The 27,277-nt window shown below is 38.7% G+C and overlaps 1 protein-coding gene, 1 pseudogene and 2 gene segments (V, D, J or C); 1 reads left to right on the forward strand and 3 right to left on the reverse strand.

Moving 5' to 3' along the window:
• Window positions 1–1,930: 1,930 nt before the first annotated feature.
• LOC141522783 (T cell receptor alpha variable 21-like) lies at window positions 1,931–7,460 on the reverse strand. The segment is given in 2 exon segments: window positions 1,931–2,268; window positions 7,361–7,460. Coding segments are annotated over 2 exon segments (438 nt in total).
• A 968-nt stretch (window positions 7,461–8,428) lies between these two features.
• LOC141520119 (beta-chimaerin) lies at window positions 8,429–9,272 on the forward strand. Its single transcript, XM_074231955.1, has one exon. It carries the CDS (start codon window positions 8,568–8,570, stop codon window positions 9,270–9,272), a length of 705 nt encoding a protein of 234 aa, XP_074088056.1. The 5' UTR covers window positions 8,429–8,567.
• A 3,887-nt stretch (window positions 9,273–13,159) lies between these two features.
• LOC141522784 (T cell receptor alpha variable 41-like) lies at window positions 13,160–13,513 on the reverse strand. The segment is given in 1 exon segment: window positions 13,160–13,513. A coding segment is annotated over 1 exon segment (354 nt).
• A 10,143-nt stretch (window positions 13,514–23,656) lies between these two features.
• Window positions 23,657–25,284, reverse strand: LOC141520120 (unconventional prefoldin RPB5 interactor pseudogene; annotated as a pseudogene).
• Between the last annotated feature and the right edge of the window lie 1,993 nt (window positions 25,285–27,277).

The raw sequence follows: 27,277 nt of genomic DNA on the forward strand, positions 1-27,277 counted from the left end.
AGTCTACCCTGGCAGGTAAAATACCTAGTAGCTTATATTATCTCAAGTTACTTTAAATGGAATTTCTCTTTCTAGCTCTTGCTGCTATAATTTTAACCAGAAAAAGTAAATTCTGGTTCATTGTATTCCTCTTTGGAGGGTTGGGCTGGGGGAAGTGGGCATAATAAATCCTTTGTCTGGTTGCTCAAGGCTGGGGATGGTCTGGGAGCAAGAGTGATAAGAATCAGGGCCCCAACCCCCATTATAATGTGTCCACTTCTCATTAGTTGTTAACCAATCAGAGTATATTGCTGCCTGTTGAGAATACCCACTCTTCCAAGGTCATATAAGTTTCAAGAAACTGTCACAGTCCATCTTTGACATTCGAGAATGTCACTGATTATTTATATTAATTATCTGTTAGCAATAATTAATAAAATGATTAATTACTCAGAAACTATGTCTTTAAAGTTTTTTATATACCATATTAGCCATGGACCCTTTAGGTATCCATGGTACTAATTTAAGGACCCTTACAATTGTGATTTAGGAATGGGTTAGCCTTCCTTTTCTAATAAGAAACAGAAATATAGAAAGTTTTAAAAGTAAATTAAATTATTTATGAATAGGAATATATTTTATAATTTTACATAACCTGCAAGGTGAAGAGTTTTCAAGCATTTATAGGGGTAGGTTTGGGATATAAATATCCAAAATAATAGTGACTAATGATTTTTTTGGGGGGAGGAGTGGAGAAAGTCAAATAGTAAAATGCTTTCTCATTATAAGATTATGAATTTAGAATGTGGAAGGGGCCTTAGAGGACATGGAGTGAAATTTGACAGATGAAGAAACTGAAGCACAAAGAACTTAAAGAACTTACCCAGGTTCACAGAACTAGTAAGGAATCAAATACAGGTCTTGACTCCATATCCAGTGTTATATTTAGAGTATTACCTTGGGAGCAGTCAGTACTATTTTATTACTCTGTCAGGGATGTAAGACCTAGAATTAGGCAAAGAAACTTAGTAGATTTTTATCAGTCTTAGGTAAGAAAGCTGGAACCTTGGTCTAGGATCAAGTTTGAACATGACTGGAGTAGATCTTGGGGGCAATGATCTAAAAAGAAGGAACTTTTGATTAGGAGGAATTAAAAAAATCCAGGGTTGAGTTCAATTTATATTTATATGGAAGCCTAAGATTTTCTGCTCCTAAAGTATTAAAAATTATTATATCTTTGTAAATTTTCTCACTTGGTTATTTTAAAGACTTGTATAGTTTTCTCTAGTTACTTACAATAAAGCCCTTAGGGATAGCAAGTAAGGCCTAGGATTTAAGACACCAGATTGTATATGAGGTGTAGAAGTGATAATAGTAGGAAGAGCCAGAAACATGTATCCATCCAATGAATACGAAAAGGACCAGCAGACCAAACTGATGGAGTACACATGAGGTTAAGAGCAGGGCTTAGAGAACTATCCCAGAACAAAGAAATGTCTCTCCAGATTTAGCAAGGAGAGGAGAACCCCAAAAGGATGGTACCCTCATCAATGAAGTCAGCTTCTTTGTGAGGTTGAATTGAAGACCTGGGACTTTTCCTAGACCTCTGGTCATGTATCATTCTGACCTGGTTTTTTAACTAAAGCTTCTGAGTATTAAAAGATACAGAGAGTTAAGTAGATTACAATTGGCCAGGTCTTTGTTTCTTTAAAAAATAAGTTAGAGGTCAGGATCTATTTTTGCTTTTTCTTTGTTTTTCCCTAATTTAGTACAGGGTCTGGAACATATAAGTACCTAAGAAATAATTATTGATTGACTAATTGATCAATTGACTAATTGAATCTTAAGTTGTAGCTAGAATAATAAGGTTTGCCATAAGAATCAGGAAAGATGAATACACAAAAATGCATTCAAGGTGAAATTAAGTGCTCCCTGCCAAAGATTGTGGCTGCTATCTTAGCTCTAGGGTTTGTGTACAGGTTGCAGGTGCTTGGGGACCACTGTGACCCACAGCACAGAGGTAGGTAGCTGAGTCTTCAGGTTGGGCATCAGTGATGTGGAGGGAACTATGGCGCTCTTTTGTGTTCCTCATGGATCTTAGCCTTCCTTTTTGTTTCTCCCCTGAAGTTATGTAAAATAGGGAGGTGAGGCCTTTCTCAGGATCCTGCCTGAACCACTGCAGCCCTTGATTAGTAGTTTCTGTATAACTGCAGTTGATTGTGGTGGGCTCTCCCTCTTGGATCATCAGGGACTGAGGACTCTGCACCACCTTCTGTAGACAGCTTACCCCTAGAAAGGAAGACAATGTCAGACACAGTTCACTGGTCATCCAGGTCAACATCTCCCATCATTTTATTTAGAGCACTGCTACAACCCAGCCAGGAAGGCCCATTTAATCAGTCATGATTGCCTTTCAATTTTTTGAGAAATGACTTCTGACTTTTCCTGTTCCCATCTCCAGAAACCCCTCAACTCACAGGTCAGGTGAAGACACAGGATCAGTAGTGAGGCTCTATGGAGTACTCCCATTCTTCTACTAAGATCAACTGATATTGGGTTCTGGAAAAAAATGGGTTTTCAAATCAAAGTGTTTAAACTTTTTTTTTTGCTCTATGAAATAGGGGGAGGTATTTTCAGTCCTTCCCTGCTTAGCCAATCACAGCCTAGTCTGTCATTTCAGACACTGTATGCAGTCATATTTTATGGATGCTTAGTTATAGGTATGTTAGACAATGGTAACATTGCCCTCTTTAGGCCATGAACAGAAAATTTGTGGAAAGATGAGAAAAAGAAAATTCATGAACATACCAGGGAGAAAAATCAGTTCTTTCTTTCAATAAATGAATCTTTTTAAAGTATCTACTAAATGCAAAGTATTGTGGTAGGTTGAAATGCACAATAAATCAGGTGTCTTAAGGGTGTGTAAAGTGAATTCAAGATATAAAGAGATGAACAAGATGCAAGGTAGACTGTAATAGAGTAATGAAATTTAGCCCCCACTATGTGTTAGAAGCCCCACTAAGTGCTTTTTGTAAATATTTTATTCTAATGGTAACCCTGTGAGATAAGCACTATTATTCTTCTAATTTTACATTTGAGAAAATTGAAGCAAAAAAAGGTCAACTTGCCTAGGGGCATATAGCTAGTAAGTGTGTGAGACCAGATTGTAACTCATTTCTTCCTAATTCCTAAATCCAGACTCTGCATTACATTCATTGTTCCACAAGCAGCCAAAGGGGCAAAATGAAAGACCAAAAATATTGCTAAGACAAATTCAAGAAGAGAAAAATAATAATTAGATTAGGAGAGTTATGGCAAATAACATAAAAGATATGGCCCTTGAAGCTAGGGATAGAATCATCATATTGGGATGGATGAAAAATTGAAGGAACTTTCTATATGTATGGGGCAATATATGAGCAAAGGACTTGAAATGGAGTCTAAAGGATGAGAATGGCAGGGAAGGTATATAGTAACCTGGTTTATTAAATCATGAACATATAAAGGAGTAAAGTGACAATAGTAAAGACCAATAGTTAGGGATCTTTGTGGAGAATCTTGAATTCTAATGTCAGGAGTTGCAATTTCACTTAGCAAGAATGGGGTTTCACTGAAGGTTTTTTTAGAACTGTGACAACATCATGATGGTGCATTTAAAAGCCCTCATATTGAAAGCATATCGCAGAAGGGAAAGACTGGGGGTAGAACAAATATTAAGAAGGCTACTCTAATAGATAAAAGGCTACTCTAATAGATAAAAAAGGGTTAAAGATCTAAGATCTAAGATCTAAAGATCTAAGACCTTGCAAATAATTAATTGTATATGTGGAGTAAGGGACAGGGAAGAGTTAGAAATGACCCTATCATTGAACATTTTGCATTAATAGGGAGCTAGATCTACATGGCAAAACTAGCAGGTACTCCCCTGACCTCATGATGCTTTAAGTCTAGCATTAAAAGGAAGTCAGTTTTGCTTGGATTGTGAGTTAAGTCCTGTGGACAATCAGGAAGTGCTAATGAGTGTGTTGATGCAAGAAAGGGGGAAAGAAAGGGTTTCTGAGTATATATTATATTCCTGGTCCAAAAGGATATTTGGGAAAAGACTCCCCCTTCTCCTGAGTAGGGGTGTATTGTGGAAACCTTTATCATCACAATGTCCATTACATTCATAAAGGTAATTAAAAGAGTTTCTGGATAAAAATTTCTGTTCCTTAGTTTTATAAAGTAGAATTTCCAAGAATTTGGAGTCCTATAACCAGTCGGGTCAAAGTACCCAGGGATTTCTAAGGTCACACAGAAAATGTCTTCTTAAATTGGAGGCTCCATATTCAGAGATAAGATCAAGATGCTGATCCTGGAAGGAAACTAAGAAAGCTAGTAGCTTTGTACACTTGCATCTGTGTTGGACAAGTAACCAGGCACTTAAGTCTAGCATCTCTCCCAGAGAGATATGAATATGGGACAACACTAGGGGCAAGAACAAATAGGATATCTAAGAATAGGAGAAGCTAAGAAAATTCAAGACAGTTCCAATCATGATTTCATGGACGTGTAGAGATTTTTTTTTCCAGAAGTTAAAAAAAACCACCTTGATAATTTTAACATTCAGTATTTTAAGTGACTTCTTATTTTTTCTCTAGTGTTTTGTTTTGTTGTCCAAATCTTTGATTTCACTGGAATGGAAAATATCTGATATGGAAAATCTTGCACCATAATCTTTTTTTTTTCAAGGCAATGGAGTTAAGTTGAACTCAAGTCCTTCTGACTCCAGGGCCAGTGCTCTATCTATTATGCCACCTAAATGCCCCTATACTGTAATCTTAAAAAAATTGTTCAGGTGGTTCAGACAGTAAAATGCTGCTTTTCACATAGGTGGTATATTTCAGAGGAAGGACTTTCACCCAGGCTTTCCTGCTTCCTAGGACAACTATACAATCTGAAAATCCAGAGTTCAAATACTTCAGATGCTTGCTAACTGTGTTAGCATTTATAACTTAATGTCTTTTAGGCTCAATTTCTCCACCTATAAAATAAGGATAATAATAGGTCTTAGAATTATTGTGAGTATCAAATGAAATTATATACATATATGCATATATATATAATATCACTTTTCAAATCTTAGGGCATTATATAAATATTTTTGATGATGTTGTTTTGTTATATCATATTCTTTTTTTAGCTGTAAAACAAACTGAAAACAAATGTATTAAAATTAAGGAAGAATAAATAATTTTAGTGGTAGAAATATAGGTGGGCAAATGAAAATCTGCATCACTTGACATAAGAGAATTGAGACAGAGAAATATGAGAGAAGTGCTGTTAACAGTGAATATCATGGGAGTAGGGGGCAGGTGGAAAATAGAAAAGCCTATTAAACCTTAGGCAACTACCTAGGGGAAAAGTGGAAGGGTAGAACAGATTTTAGGAAAAGACTTCACAGACTTGGCCTTGGCCTTAATAGGAGAATACCATCACTAGTGTTGGTGCTTTTCTATGAACCTCAGTTGACTTGTTTAGAATCATGAACTCTGGAGAATGGCTGAACATAGTTGTGGCATGTTAATATTGCTCAATATTACTAAGTCAATGAAGATGAAGAATTCAGAGAATTCTGAAGGACATTCAAAACCCTCCTTTATAACTTGCCCCCTTCTTCCTTTGTAGTCTTTTTAAAAAAAATTTTTTTTTAGGTTTTTGCAAGGCAAATGGGGTTAAGTGGCTTGCCCAAGGCCACACAGCTAGGTAATTATTAAGTGTCTGAGACCGGATTTGAACCCAGGTACTCCTGACTCCAAGGCCGGTGCTTTATCCACTACGCCACCTAGCTGCCCCCTTTTTAAAAATTTTTTGCAAGGCAAATGGGGTTAAGTGGCTTGCCACAGCTAGGTAATTATTATGTGTCTGATTTGAACTCAGGGACTCCTGACTCCAGGGCCGGTGCTCTATCCACTGCGCCACCTAGCCACCCCCTTTATACTCTTTCTTATGCCTCTCTCTCACCAGGTACTATCTTCTTTGAAAAAGCTAGTAGTTACAATGAATTTGGAGCTAGAAAGACCTGAGGTCCAATCTGCCTCAGACACTTAGTAGCTATGGGACCCTGGGCAAGGATCACTTTATCTGTTTGCTTCATTTTTCACAACTGTGATAATAATAACATCTACCTCTCAGTGTTACACATCACATAGTGCTTGGAACATACAGTAAGTGTTTAGTCTTTTTTCACTCCTTCCTCGTTCTTCATTCCTCTCTCCCTTCCTCCCTCCCTCCCTCCCTCCCTCCCTCCTTCCTTCCTTCCTTCCTTCCTTCCTTCCTTCCTTCCTTCCTTCCTTCCTTCCTTCCTTCTTTCCTTCCTTCCTTCCTCCTTTTTTTCCTTCCCATGGAAGGAGTTAGAGGACTTTGATAGGGAGCATTAGATGATCTGTCAGAATAGGTGGTTGTGTTGTTAAACAAATTTTTCTCACTCTTGGAATTCTTTGTTCCAAGGGATGTTACTGGCTCTTGTTGTTTTCAGTCATATTCTATTCTGTTTGACTCTTTATGGTCCCATTTGGGGTTTACTTGACAAAGAAGTTAGAGTGATTTTACATTTCCTTATCATTTTGCAGATGAGGAAGCAGTCTATATTTTGCAGATGAGGAAGCAGTCTATATTTGAACTCAGGAAGATGTATCTTCCTGACTCCAGGTCCAGTACTCTACTAGGTAGCCACCCAGCTGCCTAGCCTCTCTGGATAGGGTAGGGGAAAAACATATGCATTTATCCCTTCTACAGCATAGGGATTAGGGATGCAGTTCCCTCATGATATGAAAAATCCTTTTGAGATATTTTGGCCCTCCCTTCTTAACAGAGAATTTTGATTTTTTTCTTTTTTTCTTTTTTTGGGTGTTTATAGTAACTTGTAAAATTTGGATTAAATATTTGGTCATCGGCTCTGTGTCAACTGTTGGCCTTTGTGTGTTGTCTGCAACTTCTGCAAAACTCCCCAAATTTCACATTTATTTTTTTTTATGCCAACTTGTAATATATCAAAACTGATGGGGAAAGTCATGAAGTAGAAGGCGTTGTTTTAGGAACTGATGGTATTATAAAGTAGCAGTGCAATTTGTTAAAAAATGTGAGCTCCTCTTAGACTCTCAGAATACCCTGTTCCTCTGTTACTGCTCTACAGAATGGATGAGTTCCCTGGGGAAGGTCAGGAAGCAAAAGACATATCCATTACCTTGGAATCATAACAGAGAGCTGGAATTAAAATGTGCTCAGTATGGATCCAGAAATAAGAAGAGAATGGGAGGAAAAAATCAAAAGCTCTGAGACTGTCATCTTCTTGTTGTTTTCCAGGGAATATCTCTAGAGTCCCAGCTGCAGGTTTATTCACAAGCAGCAGGTGCTTTCACACCACAGAAGTAAGTGGCTGAATCTCCAGGTTGAAAGTCAGTGATGTGCAGGAAGCTGTGATGGTGCATCCTGTTGATCATGGTTCTTAACCTTCTTCTCCATCTCTGAAATCACATGATATGGGAAAATTAGGTCTATCTCATGCTCCTTGAAGACCTTGGGAAGTGCTGTTTAAATACATATGATTGATAGTGATGTTCTCTCCTTCCTGGACACTCAAAGACCAAGGACTCTGCTCCTCCCCTCTGACAACAGGTCACCCCTATGTGGAAAGACAATGCCAGACCCTGGAAACTGGTGTTTAAGTAGCAACCCACTTAAAGCTCTTTTCCTTTTGGTCCCCCACAATATATCTATGAAACTCTACATGATTTTAATCAAGTATTTGACTCTTCCATGTAGCATGGAATGCTCCTATGTTATCAGTAGGGTTTTGGGAATGTCACCCTTAAACTCCCACATTTTGGGAGAATAATGGGTCTCTCTGTTTTTTTTTTTTCCAATTCCCTCCCAATTCACATTTTAGCATAAGTCACACTATTACTAATGAGGTCCCCAGGGACTTCTCCATTCTCTCTCTCTTGCCTTTTGTTCTCTTATGAACCAAGAAACTTCAGTGACACTCATCCTGGTTGCCCAGTCAATCAGAGCTGCATCATTTACAGGTTACATTGCACACAATCGAATTCTCAGAGACATAGATGCCTCGTGGGGTCCTAGAAACAAAGATGCCCTATCTCATTCTAACCTGACCCCTCATGCTAATCATAGAATTTGTAGGGTCATTAATGTTAAAAGATTTACCAGGGAGCTGCTCCAGGGCCGGGCCATGAGGCGCGGCTGGCCCGACGTGCCGGCCCTCCGGGGCTCCCGGATGGGCGATGGGCGCTCCGGGCTGCCCCCAGAGCTGTGGCCCGAGGCCGAACCCCGCTGGCCGCCGGCCCGCTGCAGAGCCACGCCAGGCCGGAGGCTGGCAGGAGCTGCTGGCCATGGCCTTGGCCGGCCAGGTGGGGGCCAAGGGCATCTGGCTGGGGCCCGGCTCAATCTCTGCCTATTCGCAGATTTCCTCTCTGGTCCGATGAGTGGCCTTAACGCACAATGACAACCACTGCAACTATGAAAAGACCCACAACTTCAAGGTCCACACGTTCCAAGGATCACACTGGTGTGAATACTGTGCCAATTTCATGTGGGTACTCATTGCCCAGGGAGTCCAGTGTTCAGACTGTGGCTTGAATGTCCACAAGCAATGCTCCAAGCATGTTCCCAATGACTGTCAGCCAGACCTCAAGCACATCAAAAAAGTGTACTGCTGTGATCTCACCACCCTGGTGAAGGCCCACAACACCCAGCGACCCATGGTGGTCGACATGTGCATCCGAGAGATCGAGGGCAGAGGTTTAAAGTCAGAAAGCCTCTACAGAGTCTCAGGGTTCACTGAACACATTGAAGATGTCAAGATGGCCTTTGACAGAGATGGTGAGAAGGCAGATATATCTGCCCACATATATCCAGACATCAACATCATCACTGGAGTTCTGAAACTGTACTTTCAAGACCTACCAATTCCAGTCATCACATATGACACCTATGCCAAATTTATAGATGCGGCCAAGATCTCCAATCCAGATGAGACGTTAGAGGCTGTTCATGAAGTCTTAATGTTGCTACCCCCTGCACATTATGAGACGCTCAGATACCTAATGATTCGTCTCAAGAAGGTCACTATGAATGAGAAGGAAAACTTCATGGATGCCAAAAACCTTGGGATCGTATTTGGCCCCACCTTGATGAGGCCCCCCGAGGAGAGCACCCTAGCCAATCTCAATGACATGTGGTACCAGAAGCTCATTGTGCAGATTTTAATAGAGAATGAAGATGTTTTGTTCTAAGCCAACCGGGAAGTGGGCTGTGTGGCTCAGCCTGGCCTAGGCTGATAAGGCAAAAGGAATGAAAACAGTTCTTATTTTGCCTGGCTTTATTTTTTAAACAAAGAAAAGGAGTTCCTGGCCCACCATGGAATGCTCATGTCTCATAGACATGTGACCTCTCTCCTAGGAATGAGGGGGAGGGACAGAAAATGCTTTGCCTTCTTGTGTCTCTAGCCTGACCACTTATGTATATTTGTTCTGAGGAAGAGCACTGGATTCTTGTTTCTTTAACTTATTAAAAGAACGAAGACTTTTTCAACAGCGATGTCTTTGGGCATGCAAGTGGCCCCTTTCTCAGGGGCAGCTTCTTAAGACATTTCCCATATGCTAAAAAGACAGTTCTAGAAGTCAAATGTTGGACAGAACTTATATTATAAAATTTATTTTTTATGTTAATTAATGGCAAGAATGGTATTTTATTTTAACAAAAGAGAACTCAATGCAGTGCATTTATTATTATCCTTCAGTAGGTCCTACCCTGAGTTCTTGCAGGATCCCATGAAAATATGGACCACCCCTACAGTATTATTTTGGCATATCTCCAGTAGAACCAGAGCTTCCCAAGGCAGCTCCAAATGGCAAGACAAATGGCTTTCTGGGATTTCCACATAAGTGCCATCATCCTGTTGTACAACACAAGCATGGTGGTTTCATCCTCTTCCCTGAAAACTAGTATTAGTTATGCAAAGGATGAGTTTGAAGAATGGCCTTCCATTCCCCTATTGGATCTTTCAGTGTGGGTCACTTAGAAGGAAAGGGAGTGGGGATCTGGGAGATGCTGGTTATAGTTTGGCCACAGGCATAAGGGAACATTTGGCTTCTTTCTTCTTGGGAGAGCTTTGAAAATTATCTTGTTCAAGGCAAAGTTATCTCTTTCTACATTGGTGGACACAATGAAGGTTTAGTTACATAAAAAAGGAATACTTCTTTTGAATGTGTTTTCCATTTCAACTCAACAGCATTTATTTTTTAATAAAGTGGCTATCACCTGATGAGCTTGGGGATAGAAAGACCAAACAAAAGCCCATCTTGACCTGCAAGGGTCTTCCCTCTGGGCTTTATTACAATAAACCTATAGGTTGTTTTCTTTTCTTCAGGGTGAGTTGGTAACTTCAGTTCTATCCCTGAGTTTGTTTTTCCTCCCAGAAGCTGATCTGTAGTTGATTGTTTAATCTCATCCTGTGACTTGTTTTCTTTATGTTGTTCGTCTATTTTCTTAATATTCCTTTTTGCACCTAAATTTTCCACTCAGACAAAATCTTACAAAAATATACTGAAACCACTGCCCACCCAGATTGTAATTGGTTTAATTTTTTTAAATATTTCCCTCTAATTCTCAGAATCATATAATTTAACTACTCACTGTTTTTTGAATGATCTCAAAAAGCAAAATTGACTTGATAATCCATTGTGTGCAAAGTGAAGCAGAGGAAGGAGGAGGAGGAGAAAGAATAAATTCTTGGGTGTTCTAAAAGAGGGATGAGTCACAAGGGCTATGGAGGTGGGCAGCATGATTGCACAATATGTGTGTGTGTGGGGGTATGGGTGTGAGTGGGTGGGTGTTTTGGAGTGGTGCTTCCACTCTTGGACTTCCCCATGACTGTCCAGCTTTGTTGTAGTGTGTATAATTCTTGATACCGTCATAAAAAATTATCTGGAAATGGTTTTATTTTGTGAAGTGAACCTGCTTTGTAATTTATGAGAGTGTAAATGGAAGGAAAAACATTAAATGTATTGAGAATTAAAAAAAAAGATTTACCAGGAATGATTCCTGCTATTTTGGGTTAAAGAATAATACTTTCCATGCTATTCTTAGGATATAAAATCTGTGGAGCTTTTGAAGACATCTTAGGATGATAAGATTTAGAGTTAGAAAAGACTGCAAAAGCCATCTTTTTTTAATTTCATCTTACAGAGGAGGAAAATGAGTCTCAGAGAGGTTTAGTAACGAACACTAAACTTGAGTAGCAACATCTCTGGGATGGGATTTTGTTCACTATCCTGTGACTGTAAATCTATGATTATATCCACTAGATTGTTATTTTTGTGATGGTAATTTAGGTCATCATTTGTCTCAATTTTTACTCAGTCCTTATTTATTGAATGGGTAGTGCCTCAGACATACCAACCTTAATTGAGAAAAATCAAGCTCATTCATTGCAATCCACTGCTAGTCATTGCCAGTCATCAACCGCTGTCTTTCTACTGGACTTCAATGACTTTGAAGGAAAGAGTGAGTCTGATAACTTTGAGCAGCTCTGCTTCACTTAAATCAAATTCATGCACAAGTCAAGACATCAGGCAGCTAGGTAGTACAGTGTGGTCAGAGGGACCTGAATTCAAATTTGACCCCAGACACTTAATTACTTAGCTGCGTGACCTTGGACAAGCCACTGAATCTCATTGCCTTGCAAAAACAAAAAAAAATTTAAAAAAAGTCAGGACATCATTCTTATGATGGCATTGGTCCTCTTCAAGAATGAAGGATGAGCAACAAGTCAATCAATTAGAATTTGTTAAATGCCTATTATTCTGTATCAAATACAAAGCTAAACACCAGGGTTATAAACAAAGACAAGAGGAAGTTCTTGTTTTCAAAGAGCTCATAGTCTAATGGGGGAGACATCATGCCAACAAATGGGTAAGATCAAGGTGAGTACAGAATAAAGTGGAGATAATGAACAGCATTAAGGGAATCGGGAAAGGTTTAGAAAACAGGTTTTCATCTGGAATTTGAAAGAAGAGAGAGGTCAGGAGGTAAAAATGAAGAGTAAAAAAACTTCCAGAAATAGGGATAGCCAAAGAAAAGATTCAGAACCACAAGTTGGAGAATCTTGTTCAAGAAATAGAAAAGAGTCTAGCATCACTGCATTAAATAGAATATGGGGTTGGGTATGATATGTAGGAATCAAGGAAAGATTGATCAGGGTGGAGAAGGTGATGAAGGACTTTGCATTCCTCTGATGAAGGAATTGGTGGAGTGGGTTAAAACCAGAGTGGGAAGACTTTGAGCCTGGCAAGATGGGCTTGAGACCCCTTCCTGTTCTCTCAAAGCACCTGATGAGAAAACCCTATCACTACTAAAATTTATCCAATCCATCCCTTTCCCCTCTTTCTACAAGATAGAAAGGGATGTAAGAAAAAAAAGGAGTTCATCCAAGGTGCAACAGATCTTGCGGCTTGCTATTTTAAAGCCTTTTACATAGTTGTCTAAGTGTTGCTGTACTATTTTTTTTTACCATCAAAAGATGATTAACAAAATCAATTAATTGCCAAATTTTGTGATTAAAGGATCATAAAGGAGGAAGGAAGGGGGAGTTCAGAGAACCCATGAGAGGCATTTCCTGCTTTTAGCAATTTGGGATTTTTTTGAGGTCAGAAATAGATGGATCTAGAACCTAGGGGTCAGCTGCAACTTTTGAAATCAGAAGAGAAAATTCACATGGTATAGAAAGTAGGGCACAGATATCTATACCAGAACAAAGAAATGTTTTTGTGAAGGTAGCATTAGCAGGTCAATCACATGATTTTATTACACTGTCCTAAGTGCTGACCCCTAATGTATTCTGTGAGACTGAAATGAGTAATTAAGAGGTGTGATTTCTAACAAGTCACTAAGTACATCACTGCCTCACCTGATTATGTTTTATAAGTGTATTGCCAATAAGGTGCAGAACCCTGGGCAGGAGGCAGTGGATAAAAATCTGATCTCAGAATTATAAAAAGGAGCTGAAATGAGAATACTTCTGTGTACTGGGGAAAGGAGACTTTAGGTTTTCACAATGTGTTCTCTGGAAGGGCATGTAGATCAGCTCTAGGTTTGTGTATAGGCTACAGGTGCCTGGGGATCACTGTGTTCCCACAGCACAGAGGTAGATGGCTGAGTCTTCAGGCTGTACATTAACAATGTGCAGGGAACTATGGCGCTCCTTCAGGCTGATTGTGGATCTAAACCTTCCTTTCTGCTTCTCCCCTGAAGTTAAGTAAAATTGGAAGGTGAGGCCTTTCCCAGGATCCTGCCTGAACCACTGCAGCCCTTGACCAGTAGGTTCTGTGTAGCTGCAGTTGATTGTGGTGGTCTCTCTCTCCTGGGTCTTCAGGGACTGAGTACTCTGCTCCACTGTCTGTAGGCAGCTCACCCCTGGGCAGAAAGACAATGTCAAGAAAAAATCAATGGCCCTCAGGTCAGCATCCCTCATCATTTTGTAGCTACCATTTCCACTCTACAGTTAGGAAGTCCCATTTCATCAGTCTTTGATTGCCTCCCAGTCCTTTGAGAAGTGACTTCTGGCTTTTCCTGGTCCCATCTCCAGAAACCCCTCAACTCACAGGCCAGGTGAAGACACAGAATCACTAGTGAGACTCTCTGGCACGGCTCCATCTTCCAGTACTAGTATCAGTGAACAATTACTTCTAGGTCCTAAGAAATTGGTTCTTTAGAAAAAGGAGATTGTCAGATTCTAAATGTATCTAGTTTCTTTTCCCCTGTGAAATAGGGTAGGGGTTATCTACCTGACTGCTTAGCCAATTGACTTGTTCTATCATTTCACACATTTTAAGCAGATGAATTCATAGATGCTCATTCTGAGTATTCAGGTGAAGGTATGTCAGACAATGGCAATAGTGCCCCCATCAGATCATGTATATTATATTTCTGAAATAATGAGAAAATGATCCCTATGCAGAATTCATGAATGCTTTGTTTAAAGAGATAATCATAATTTTTCCCCCAATAGAAAAATCATTTGTGACTCCTATGTACAAATCATTTTTCTGGATTGAATCATAAAAGTGGGAGTGAGTGAATATGAGATGCACAGAAATAAACAGAGTAGAGAATAGAATGTGATGGAGCAAAAGAAAGACTTAAAATTGTTTAAAAGAAATTTGGAAATAGAAAGATACTAAATAAGTTGAGGGAGTCATGACAAATATCACGGAAGAGATGAGTCTTCACATTTGGAAGGGACATTATCAGTTGGAGATGTATGGCAATTGAAGGGGACTAGGGGATGATGTGAGTAGAGCAACTAAAGTGGGAACCTGTGGGATGAGAAAAGAAGGGAGGGTACAATATGGTCTTGTTTATCTAGACCATGAATTCATGAAGGGAGTAAAGTGACACAAAGAATGTGAGAAACTTGATTGACAGAATCAGGAGTCTGAAATTATTCAGTCGGTAATGGGGAGCCACTGAAGGTTTTTGAGAAGAGTTGTGAAATCATTATGGGGAACATGATGAAGATCTCATATATAATGGCTTTGAGGGCAGATTGCAGGAAAATTATTTAGAAGGCTATTATAAGAGTTTATTTTTAATTTTTTTTAATTTTTATGTTTGTACATGCATATTTCCAAGTTACAAAATTTCTCTCCACCCTTCCTTCCCACCTCCTTCCCCTCAGTAGGGGGCAATCAGGTTAGCATTTTACATACTTATTTTACTAAACATATTTACAAATTAGTAATTTTTGGCATGAGGAATTAGGATTAAGGGAAAGAGATACATAAGAGATAATTTTTATAAAGTGTTCATCAGATTTGGTAGGGCTGTTTTTTTCTGTGTGTTTTGTTTTGTTTTATTTTACTTCCTCTGCATGGGGATAATATAGACCATTACCATTCTAATACAGTTGCTTCCATCAAGGTTGTTCATCTCATAATGCTGTTGATGTGTACATTGCTCTCTTGGTTCTACTTTTTTTGCTCAGCATCAGATCCCGGAAGTTATTCCATGCTTCTCTGGAGTGCAACCATTTATGGTTTCTTATAGAACAATAATATTCCATAGTGTTCATGTAGCATAACTTGTTTAGCCATTCCCCAATTGATTGGCATCCCTTCAATTTCCAATTCTTTGCCACTACAAGAAAACTGCTATGAATATTTTGGAACATGTAGGACTTTTCCCATTTTTTTACAATTTCTTCTGGATATAGTCCTAGAATTGGAATTGCTGGATCAAAGGGTATGAACAGTTTGATTGCTTTTTGGGCATAGTTGTATATTGCTTGAAATTTGTCTTCAATACAATTCTGTGTTGTCCTCAAGATGCTTCAGGTCTAACTTGAGAAAATCAGTTTAACTTAAATGGGAAATGAGTCATGGAGGCAACCAATCATAAAGAGGTTGTACTGGGCAGCTGGGTGATACAATGGATCGAATTCAGAGTCCAGAGTCATGAAAAAATTTGAGTTCAAATCCCACAGTAGACACTTACTAACTGTCTGACTTTTGGCGTCACTTAATTTATCTTCTCTTTAGCTTCCTCATCTAGAGAATGGAGATAATAAAATTACCTACTTCCTAGAGTGACTGTGAGGACAAATAAGGTAAAAATGGAGAATGCTTGCTTAGCACAGTGTTGAACACATGGGAAGCCTTCTATAAATGTTAGCAGTTTCTGATGTAATAGTTGTTGTTGCTGCTACTACAAAAAAGGAATTCTAAGCACATGTTAAGATCCTGTTCCAAATACATATCCTCATATTCTAGTAAAAGTATCCTCATTCTCAGACTGGGAAATGTGCTGCAGAAATCTACATTATTACAATATTTATTGAATTTATGAAAGTAATTGATTATTTCTGGAAAGAAATTCAGATTGTTGCTGATTCTCAGGTGTACTAATTGAAAGTTTCAAAAATTTTGACTCCTGGAACCATTCAGGCCAATGATGTTGTACATATCAAGGGCCATTTGGAAAATGTCTTCCTCAGTGGGGTGTTCCATACCCAAAGATAAAAATCAGGATGCTGGTTCTAGATTGAGACCAGTACTTTTGTCAGTTGGAATCTCTCTTGGCTAAGGAAGCTGGCACTTTGGTCCAGCATTCATTTTAGATAAGGCTAAAATTAGGGTAGGTAATAATTAGAAATGACTTTGGGGCAACCCAAATTGAATTTCTAAGAATAGTTGGAACTAAGAAAGTTCAAAGTCTAGTTAAAATCAAGTATTCACTGTACTGTATGGGGTTTTTACTTTCAGAAGCAAAAAAACTGATAATTTTAGCTTTTGTTATTTAAATATTTCATTTTTACCTCTAGGTATTTTTTATTTTGCTTAGTTTAGTATTTATTCAATCTTTTAATTTCATTGTTATGAAGAATATAAATGTACTAATGAGAAAAATATCCATAATTTTTCATCTTAGAGAGCTGTTTGGATGTTCTGAAATATTAAGAGAACAACTGATGTTCATACAGATGATATATGTCAGAGACTTTAACCCAAGTCTTCCTGACTCTGAGAATAACCTTGGAATCAGGAAGACTTGAATTCAAATGCTATCTGAGATATTTACTGTGTGAATCCTTTAACATCTCTCAGCCTCATCTTTCATATGTATGTATACACACACACACACACACACACACACACACACACACACACACACATATATATATATATGGCAATAATAATAGATCCTTAGAGTCATCATAAGGATAAAATGAGATAATATATGAAAACACTTTTAAAACTTAAAGTACTACAAAATTACTAGTTACTCTGCTGCTGCTGCTGCTTAAGTCATAGTTTCTCTTTCTTCTATTATTATTCTGGTCTGATTTAAGGAAGGATTAATCATTTCAGAAAAGAAAGGGAGGCAACTGTAAATCAATAGTACTTGATATGAAATAACTGAGATAGAAGAATGCAAGAGAAAATGTTGATAGAAGGAGAGGTGGAGAACTCTCACATGCCATAGGGACTCACCTAAGGAAAAAGGGGAGTGTGGAGCAAGGAACTGTATTAGTTTTAGGGAAGAAATTCCAGAGACATGGTCTTAATATAATTCTGCTATTATGACCCTTCCTTCAAGGCTGATGAGCCTGGATTGAGATTTCTGAACTCTAGGGAATGGCTAAATGTCTGATGGTATGTTAATGTAACAATATGTCTGTGTCAATGATGAAGAGATAGTAAGAGAATTCTGAAGGATACTGAAAGTCCTTCATCACCTGACTCCTACCACCTTTCAAGCCTTTCTCACTCCCATCTATATATCCTGAGCATAAGCTTCCTTTGAAGAAATTTCATCGAATAAAGTACTGAGTTTGGAGCCTAGAAGATCTGAGTTCCACTGTGACTTCAGATTTTTATCAGCTGTGTGACCTTGGACAAGTCACATCACTTCTGTCTGCCTCAATTTCGTAAACTGTACAGTGAGGATCATAATAATACCCAACTCTCAGGATTTTTGTGAAGATTAAATGAGATAATATTTTTAAAGCTAAGTTAGCACAGTGCCTAGTATACTAGAGAAGGGAGATGACAAACATTTATTAAGGACCTCCTAAGCTAATTCATAAATATTGTGATATTTATTTCTCATAACATTACTGAGAGGTAGTAAGCACTTAATAAAAGTTTATGGAATGACTGATAATGCTAAATTTTATATGAAGTATAGCTGGGTGAAGTAGGATGAATCAAGGGAAAAAGGTTACAATAATGTACATGATAAGACCAAAAATTGCCTAATTAAGGAGATCATGATGGTTCTGGAGAAAATGAGAAAACATAGCTTCTCCTATTCCCTTCTACTTCTTTACAGAGATGAATGAGTGGGGATAGATGGAGCAGGGTGAGAGTGCAATGTGCAATATTATACATCCTGACGATTCTTGATTACTCTTGTGCTTGCTGTTTTTTCCTCTCTAATTTGATTTTTTTGTCAGAGGGGGTTCCCTTTGCATAGGGTTGGCATAAAGAGATATCAAGACATTAAAATGATAAAATAGCCATTCAATAAAAAGAAGTGAGTTCTATCAAATCTCCACCTGCAACTTGAGATTGTCCTGGCTTTCTGATACAACTCTGTAGTGGGGAAAGGCAACTGGGGATGATCAGAAAGCAGGGGATAAACCCTTGATCTTGGAATCATAAGGCAGAGCTACAATTAAAACGTGCCCAATATGGCTGTAGCCTGGGAGAAAAAATATAAAGCTGTGAGGTTGTCCCCCTGTTTCATTCTTCGAGGGAGTCAGACTGGGACTACAGTACCAGGGTTTGTGCACAGGCTGCAGGTTTCTGGGGATCTCTATGCCTGCATAGCATGCAGATAGCTGGTTGAGTCTCCAGCTTGGGAGGCAGAGATGTGCAAAGAGCTGTGACGATCCTTTAAGCTCCATATGGATTTGAACCTTCCTTTCTCTTTTGTTCCAGAAATCAATCTGTAAAATAGTGATGTAAGCCCTTTCTCAGGATTCTGCCTGGACCACTGACTGCTCAACCCTGTGCAATAAGACAATTTCAGACATTTGAAATGGGTCATTAGGTCCCTGTCCCCTTTAACATTGCTTCTCTTATCCTCTGCCACTCATAATATATCCATGGAAACCCTATGAGATCATAAGTGAAGTCTCCCATCTTCCATTTAACATTTTAATAACTATCTCCTTTTTAAGGTCTCATATAATATTTTGAGGGAATTCTGGCTTCCTTTTTCCCTTCTCCAGAAACCCTAACTTACATTTTTAGCAGAAGTCACATGATCGATAATAAAGTCCTTAGGGGCTTCTCCATTATCTCCTTGGTCTTGGTCAGAAGGCACTAAATTATAAAACCTGAAATATAAACGAGGACTCTCTGTATGAGATATATTTCTCAAATCTAAATGTTTGTAATTCTCTCATTTTACCAGGAAATGTACTAGTGATGCTTCAGCCTGGTTGCCCAGCCAATCAGAGTTGCATCTGTTACACATTGCACAAAGATCCCTTAAACAGATACATAGATTCCCCACTGACAGCATTTTTTTTTTTGCCCATAGTAGTCCTTCCCTGCTTAGGTCAATTATAGAATTTTTAGGGTAATGAGAAAAAGTCTTCTAGGATATATTCCTGTCTACTCTCAATACAGTAAGTTGTCTCAGTACCATTCTTAGGTATATAAAATCTATTGGAACTTTTGAGAACATCTTAGGATCATAAGATCATAACTTTAGAGTTGTAAAAGACCTTAAAAACCATTTATTCTAGTTTTATTTTTCTGAATGAGGAAACTAATTCCTGGATTGATTGTGTGACTAACACTGGAAGTCCTTAGTGATATTGAAATTTATTAAAGAACTTCTGTACATCAGACCCTAAGAAAAAACAAAAGAAAAACAAAAGAAAGTCTCTTTTTTAGGGTGAGTCATATTCTAATGAGGGAGACAATATGCAAACAGCTATATTTGAACCATCTGTATTATATAATATATATGAACAATTTAAAATAATCTTTAAACAGAAGTTAGTAGAATTAAGAGAGAACAAGAAAGGCTTTTCACTAAAGGTGGAATTTTCGCAGAGACTTAAAGAAACCTGGGAAAACCAGGAGGCAAAGATGAGGAGGGAGGGCATTCAAGAGAAGTGGAAATGCCAGTAAACATTCCCTGATTCAGGAGATGGAGTCTTTTTTTAAAAGATGTAGCAAAGTGGCTAATGTCACTGGAATACCAAGGGGATAATTGGAGATAGGATGGTTAGGAAAATGAAAACTGGAAATTTTTTGGGGAGGCATATTAAGATCTTTGGAAAATAGTCAACAGATTCAAGTCAGGTGATTATAGGGAGCCAAAACTGCTAATTTATTGGGGGGGGTATATCATGATCAGACCTGTGTTTTAGGAAGATGACCTTGATAATTGAATAGAGGAGCTACTTGAATTCTATTAATGAAATCAATAGTTTGGGAATCAGAAAAGGAGAATCATTCTTCAAATCAGAAATATGGCTTTTATCACAGGAATGAAAACCTTTCATATAATTTAATTTCAGCATGAAATTCAGATTGTAACTCTATGCCTACACAGGATCAGATCAGATCTTTAGTCAGTATAGGGAAACCTGTTCCATCCAATATTCATCTATATGTATTCAGAGCACCCTCCAGTGGCCAAATATATATACCTTAACCACTGTCTGGGTAATTAATTAATTAGTCAATTAATTACTTAATTGATCCATTTACAGACAGCTATCTTTTTGATAAATGCAGAATGCATGGGAATGGGACAGAGGTGGGAGAGCAAGACTTCAGTAGCACTATGAAGTGTGTATAAGCTGCAATGCCATTTATTATAGATATTAATTTCAACTCCCTGATATATCGACTCTTTGTTTTACTATCCACAGTCCATTAGGAATTTTCCTTCTGAATGGTTGGAATGGGGATGTTCTAAGAGGTATAGAATGTAGTGGGAAGAGAGATTCATAGTGCTATGAAACACCAGACCCAGAGGAGATGAGAATCGGTAGATTGGAGTGGAGAAAGACCAAAAAGGAGAGGTTTGATCCTGTTAAAGTGAATAAACCCTGAAAATAGCCAAGGGATGATCAAGTGATGCTAATTCTAGGGCTTCTGCCTCTCTTCATTCCATCAAAGCACTCAATGACGAAATTCTAGTGACCCTACAATCTCTCCAATCTATTCCTTTTCTTTCTACATATCTTTTTTATTGTTGCCTGTGTTGCTATCCTATTTTATTTGCTTAGTTTATCATCTTTTCATTTTTTAGAAAAACTAAGCTATAGCTATGGTTTTAGGATGTTATAATGTGCTCTCTGGAAGGGTCTGTAGCTCAGCTCTAGCATTTGTGCACAAACTGCAGGCATCTGGGGATCACTGTGCCCCCACACCACAGAGGTAAGTGGTTGAGCCTTCAGGTTGGGCATCAGTGACGTGCAGAGAACTATGGTGTTCTTTCCTGTGGATAATGAACCTTAATCTTCCATTCTGCTTCTCCTCTGAAGTTAGGGATAATAGAAAGTTGAGGCCTTTCTCAGGATCCTGCCTGAACCACTGCAGCCCTTGAGTAGCAGTTTCTGTGTAGCTGCAGTTGATTGGGGTGGTCCCTCCTTCCTGGATCTTCAGGAACTAAGGATTCTACTTCACTTTTTTGTAGGCAACTCACCCCTGTGCACAAAGACAATGTCAGGCACATGGGTCATCAGGTCAACATCTCCCATCATTTTATAGCTATCCTTCCAGAACACAGCCAGAAAACCCCATTTGATTAGTTCTTGACTGCCTTTCAGACCTTTGAGGAAAGACTTCAGACTTTTCCTATTCTCATCTATGGAAACTCCTCAACTGACATGTCAGGTGAAGACACAGGATCACTAGCGAGACTTTCTGGCATGTCTTCATCTTCCAGTTTCATAGTCAGTGAAAACGAATTCTGAATTCCGGAAAATAGATTCTTTAGTCAAAGGAGACTGTCAATTCTGAATGTATATGGTATCTCCCCCCCCCCCCCCCCGAAACAGGGTGAGCCTGACTGCTTATCTGCTTATCTAATCAGCTTGGTCTATCTCTTTACATATTGTGAACAGGCACATTCATAGATGCTCAGCTTGATCACTCAGCTGAAGGTATGTCAGACAATGACCATATTGTCCCCCTCAGGCCATGGATTCTGGGGCAATGAGAAAATTCAGGATTCATGAGTAATTTGAACAAAGTGATGAGCAAATTTCTGCTCTTTCTCCCAACAAACAAATCTTTGCAGGTGCCTATCATGTTTGAACAAAAAGCTATGGATCTATTGAAAGTGTGATAAATATGAAATGTAGAAATGGATAGGGTACTGGGTAGAATGTGATGGGGCAAAGGTAAGACATAAAATTATTTTTTTAAATGTTTATTTATTTATTTATTATTCCAATTACATGCAAGGATGCTTTTCAACATTTACCTTTTTGTAAGATTTTGAATTCCACATTTTTCTCTCTCCCTTCCTTTGACAAAAAGATCCAATATGTTATACATGTATAACTATGTTAAACATATTTCCATATTAGTCATGTTGTGAAAGATGAATAAGAACAAAAGGGATCAAAAATATAAATATAAAGCATAAAACATTTTAAAATGGAAAATAGTATATTTTGGTCTGTATTCAGACTTCACGGCTCTTTTTCTGGATGTGTGCAGTATTTTCTATTATAAGTTTTTAAAAATTGTCATTGATTATTGTAGTACTGAAGAGAGCTAAGTTTATCATATTTGATCATACAATATTACTGTTAATGTTCACCTGATTCTGCATCAGTTCATGTAAGTCTTTCCAGGCTTTTTTGAAGTGTTCACACTCATTCTATCTCAATTACAGAACAATAGTACTCCATAATTATTTTACTCATGCCTCAATTGATGGACGTTCCCCCAATTTCCAATTCTTCCCCACTATATTATACTACAATATACTACAGAGTTGCTCTAAATATTTTTGTACATGTAGATTTTTTTGCCTTTTTTGTGATCTCTTTGGAATCCAGATCTAGTAGTGGTATTGCTGGATCAAGGGGTAAAAATTTTTATTATTATCTTTATCTTAATTATTATTATTATTATATCATTATTTTTATTTATTATCATTTGGTCCCAGTTCCAAATTGCTCTCCAGCATGGATGGATATGTTTATAACAATTCCACCAACTATTCTGGAGAGCAATTTAGAACTAGGTCCAAAGAACAATAAAATGATCATTACCCTTTAACCCAGCAACCCTAATATTAGGCCTATATACAAAAAAAAATCATTAAAAATGGGGAAAGTTCAACATTTAAAGAATATTCATGACAGCTCTTTTTGTAGTGGCAAAGAATTGGAATGAAGGGGATGCCCATTAATTGAGGAATACATATGAATGTTCTGGAGTACTATTGTTCTATAAGAAACCTTGAGTGATTAGACTTTAGATAAGTATGAAAAGAATTACATGAACTTATGCTGAGTGCAGGGAGCAGAACCAAGAGAACATTGGACACATTAACAGTAAAATTGTGAGTTGATCAACTATGATGGATGCAGCTCTTCTCAGCAGTTCTGAGATCTAAGACAACCCTTGAAGACCTGTCAGGCCAATCACAGAAAACCAAGCAAACCAAAAAGCCTTCCAAAACATGAATGTATATACTATATTCACTTTCTAAAAATCTCTCTTATGTTTGTCTTTCCTATTGCATAGCTTTCTTTCTTCTCCTTACTCCTTATTCATCATACACAAAGTGACTAATATGTAAATATGTTAAACATAAATGTACATGTACAACTTTGACCATACTGTTTGCCACTGAGAGGAGGGCATCTGGGTGGAAAGGAAGGGTGTTATAATATAAATATTCAAGTAGATGAATGTTGAAAGACTTCCATAGCATGCAATTTCAAAAATAAAATATCAGTTAAAAACCTTTCAAAAAGTTGTTTTTGAAAAAGTTCCAGCAGTTTTCTAGTTTTGTACTGCCATCTTGGCTATACCCAAGAAGTTCTGCTATTGTATTTTTATTTTTATTTTTATTTTTTTCAAGTATTCAAACATTTTATTTTTAATCTTTTTTTAAATATCATTGATAAAGAGGTAAAAAGAACTTGCTGCCAAAATAACAGGATGCATTACTCCTAACTATATGTAAGTGACATTCATAACAAATTGCAAAACTGTGCTTTAAGATGCAAATTTCCATTTTCTAGGCAGGCCTAGTTTCTCTGTTGCAATCTGGAAGCTTTGAATTTTGAAATTCTTTTTGTAGTTTCATCTGATACTTCTGACAAAACTTCTTTTTGTTCAGGTATGGTAGGTAATACAGGATGCACAGTGCTTGGGTGTGGTATTACAGGAGATAAAAGTTCCTTTTCTATTACAGTTCCAGAAAAAGCCTAAAGTTTTCCTGATAGGGGTAACAGTTTTTTCCTGTTGATTTTCTTGCTCATCCAAAATGCCTTTGCTGGCATCAGTGCAAATAGCTTCCTCATGACTGAGGCTCCTCAGTACTCCTCGATGGTCCTCAAACTCGGCAGCACTGCTTTCACTGGTGTCACTGCACACACTATTTTCTCTACTCCCAGACTTCAAAATTGATTTACAAGGGACATACTCTCCATTCACAACATCAACAAAGACTCTATAAACATCAGCAGGAGTTCTGATATTGGGTAGTTCTGGAACAGAATGACTACTGTTACCATTGCTATTCCTCCTTTTACGTTTGGCTTCTTCTTTCTTTTCACTAAATTTTAAAGTAGTATTTTTTCCAGTATTTATTTGTACCCTCTTAGGTTCAACTGTATGAGAAAAATATATAGTCGGCACAGAATCATCTCCAATTCCTAAATCATCATCATCATCACCTTCTTCACCATCATCACCATCATCACCATCATCATCACTATATGTACTTGAGCCATTCACTTGACCATTAAATAACTTAGAAGTTGTCATATCCTTTTGAAAACTGCCCTGAGCAAGAGAGTCTGTTACTGTGTGCTTCACTGTCACATCTGTCTTTTGATTTTCTTTCTCTTCTTCAGAAGAGGTTATATCATCTCCATTTACTAACAAAGTATCAGATTTTCTATCAAGTTCACCCAAAAGATCTTCTTGTCTTTCAAGTTCATCGAGTCGAGCCCACAGTTCCCTTTCACTGAGGAAAATACCCTCAGATTTTGAGTCATCTATAAAATCTGCTTCAAAAACATCTGAAGTTTTTGGTTTTGAATGAGGTCTATGAGCAGTTCTGTGCTTTCCTTTAACTTCAATGTCATTTTTAATGTCTTCTCTTATATCAACAATATCCCCTGCTGCATCACTCATTTTCTTCAAATCTTCTGTGAATTCAACTCTCGATTCAAAGTTCTTCATCACTTTTTTTAAATCATCCAATGTTTTCCGAACATGTTTTTTCCTATGTTCTACTAAACCTACAGCTTGCTTTGCTGAGCATTTGCAAAACCAGTTGTCCCCAAGTAAAACTGTGACTTCATTGGTATTAACAAGCTGTCCTGGCATGAAGGCAAGAGGACCAAAAGTCACCATAACATCATAAGAGAGTTTATCAGGTAATGTGTTGAGTCTTTCTTGAAGAGTCTCATAGTCACGTTCCACCTTCATCCTTTTCCCGCTCCTCCCGGAGCCTCTCCACGTGCTCCGAGCGGAGCGGCTGCGCGGCGGCGGCCAGGCTGGGTCGAGGCTGGGCCTCCATGGCCGGGGCTCGGGGAGGGGACACGCGGGGGGCGCCGCGGAGGGCCTCCCGGGGCTGCTGAGTCCTAAAGCGCTGCTTCTGGCGGCGGCTCCCCGAGCCCAGGCGGCAGCGGAGGCCGAGGCCGAGGGGCAGAGCGCTCGAGGCTGCTGTCCGGGGTGCCCGGGCCCGCATCTCACACTCGCGTGGCCGGCCGCGCCGCCACGGCTCGGGGAGGACGAGCGCGAGGCGCGGGCCGGGCCGGGGCCCGAGGACCGGAGTCGCCCAGGCGGGTGCAGCCGTGGTGAGGCCCGCCTCCGCCCCCCGCCGCTGCAGGCCCTGTATTTTTAAAAGATTAATTTTTTCAATCAATTTTTTTGCTTTCTTTTGTAAGATGTTGAATTTCTCTTGTGTTTCTTTTCCCATATTTTTTCCACTTGATTTTTAAAATACATTTTGAGCTCTTCCAAAAAGTCTTTTTGGGCTGAAGGCCAATTCATATTTCCATCTGAGGCTTCCCATGTAGTACTTTTTCTACTGTTCTCTTCTGAAACGATGTTTTATTTTCTTCATTGGTACAATGGTACCAAAGGTATTGGTACAACTTTTCTCTAACTTTCCTTACTCATTTTGGGCTTTGCTCTACCAGACTTCCTGTGTTGGAGGAGGGTTCCACTTGTAGACCTTCTGATTGTGAATGCTTTTGTCTTGCTCACTGGGCTGGGGCCATCCAACTCAGTCATGCCAACTGAACAGGAGTACTTGTGTTGGAGCCCTCTCAATTGGCCTGCTGTGTGAGTCAGGATCCAGGGGCCTCCCTCACTCTCTGCTGTGACTGAAGCCTCAGGCTGACCTCTCTGTTCCCCACTGTTTAGGGCTCAGTTCCCTATGCTGCACTGAGCTCTGTTCCCTGTCTTAGGCCATGCTTTCCCTCTATCCTAGTGAGACCCACTTTTTCTGAAATTCTTTCCAGATATCCTAAAAGTTGAAAAATTCTCCAATCTGTTCTTTTGTGGGTTCTATTTTCCAGAATTCATTTAGAGACTTGATTAATATTGTTTCTTAGGGAAGACTGGGAGAACTTAGGGAAGCTCTTGCCTTCTCTATGCCATCTTGACTCAGCTCAACAACAAAAAAATTACTAAAAAGAAATTTGGGCAAGTATATTGGAAGACATGGGCCTTCAGATTCAGAAGAGACATCAACAGCTGGAGATATGTGGAAATTGTATGCATGGGGCATGATATGAGCAAAGCAATTGAAATGGGGGTCTGATGAGAATGGGAGGGAAGGCTTAGTGTAGTCTGGTTTATCTAGTCCATGAATGTATGAAGGAAAGTAAAGCAGCATATGGTCAAATCAATAGATTTGTACTTATTTGAGGTGGACCCTGAATGCCAGAATCAAGAGTTTAAGCTTTACTCAGCAGGTAATGGGGAATCCTTGAAGGGTTTTTTTGAGAATTGTGGAGCATCATGATGGTGAATCTTGAAGTCCCCACCGACAGTAGCATTAAATGTAGATTGCAGAAAGAATGGACTAGAGGCAGGATAAATATTTAGAAGGCTATTATAATAGTTCAGATAAGATGACAGAAAGACCTAATCAGATGAAATAGGTCTTGCAAGTAATTTTATGTGTTGGACAAGTGAATCAGAAGTGACTCTTCCTATCACTAATTATTTAATTTGTGTGTGGTGCCAGACTTACATGGCAGAAAGAGGATATTTAAAGTCTCAGAATATTTCAGGTTTGTAGGAGGAAATCAGTTTGACTTTGTAAAATGAGCTCTTTGAACATTAAGTCATGAAGAGTTTATGCTGGGCAGCTAGGAGTGTAGTGGAAAGAGTGCAGGACTGGAAACAGAGAGATTTGAGTTCAAATTTCATCTCAGACATTTAGGAGTTGTCTGACCCTTGGAAAGTCACTTAATCTGGCTTTTTTCCTCATTAACTCATCTGTAGAATTGAGGTAATAATATCACCTAATTCCCAGGGTTGTTTTGAGGATCAAATAA

This window comes from Macrotis lagotis, chromosome 4 (genome assembly GCF_037893015.1).
Source record: "Macrotis lagotis isolate mMagLag1 chromosome 4, bilby.v1.9.chrom.fasta, whole genome shotgun sequence".
NCBI lineage: Eukaryota > Metazoa > Chordata > Mammalia > Peramelemorphia > Peramelidae > Macrotis > Macrotis lagotis.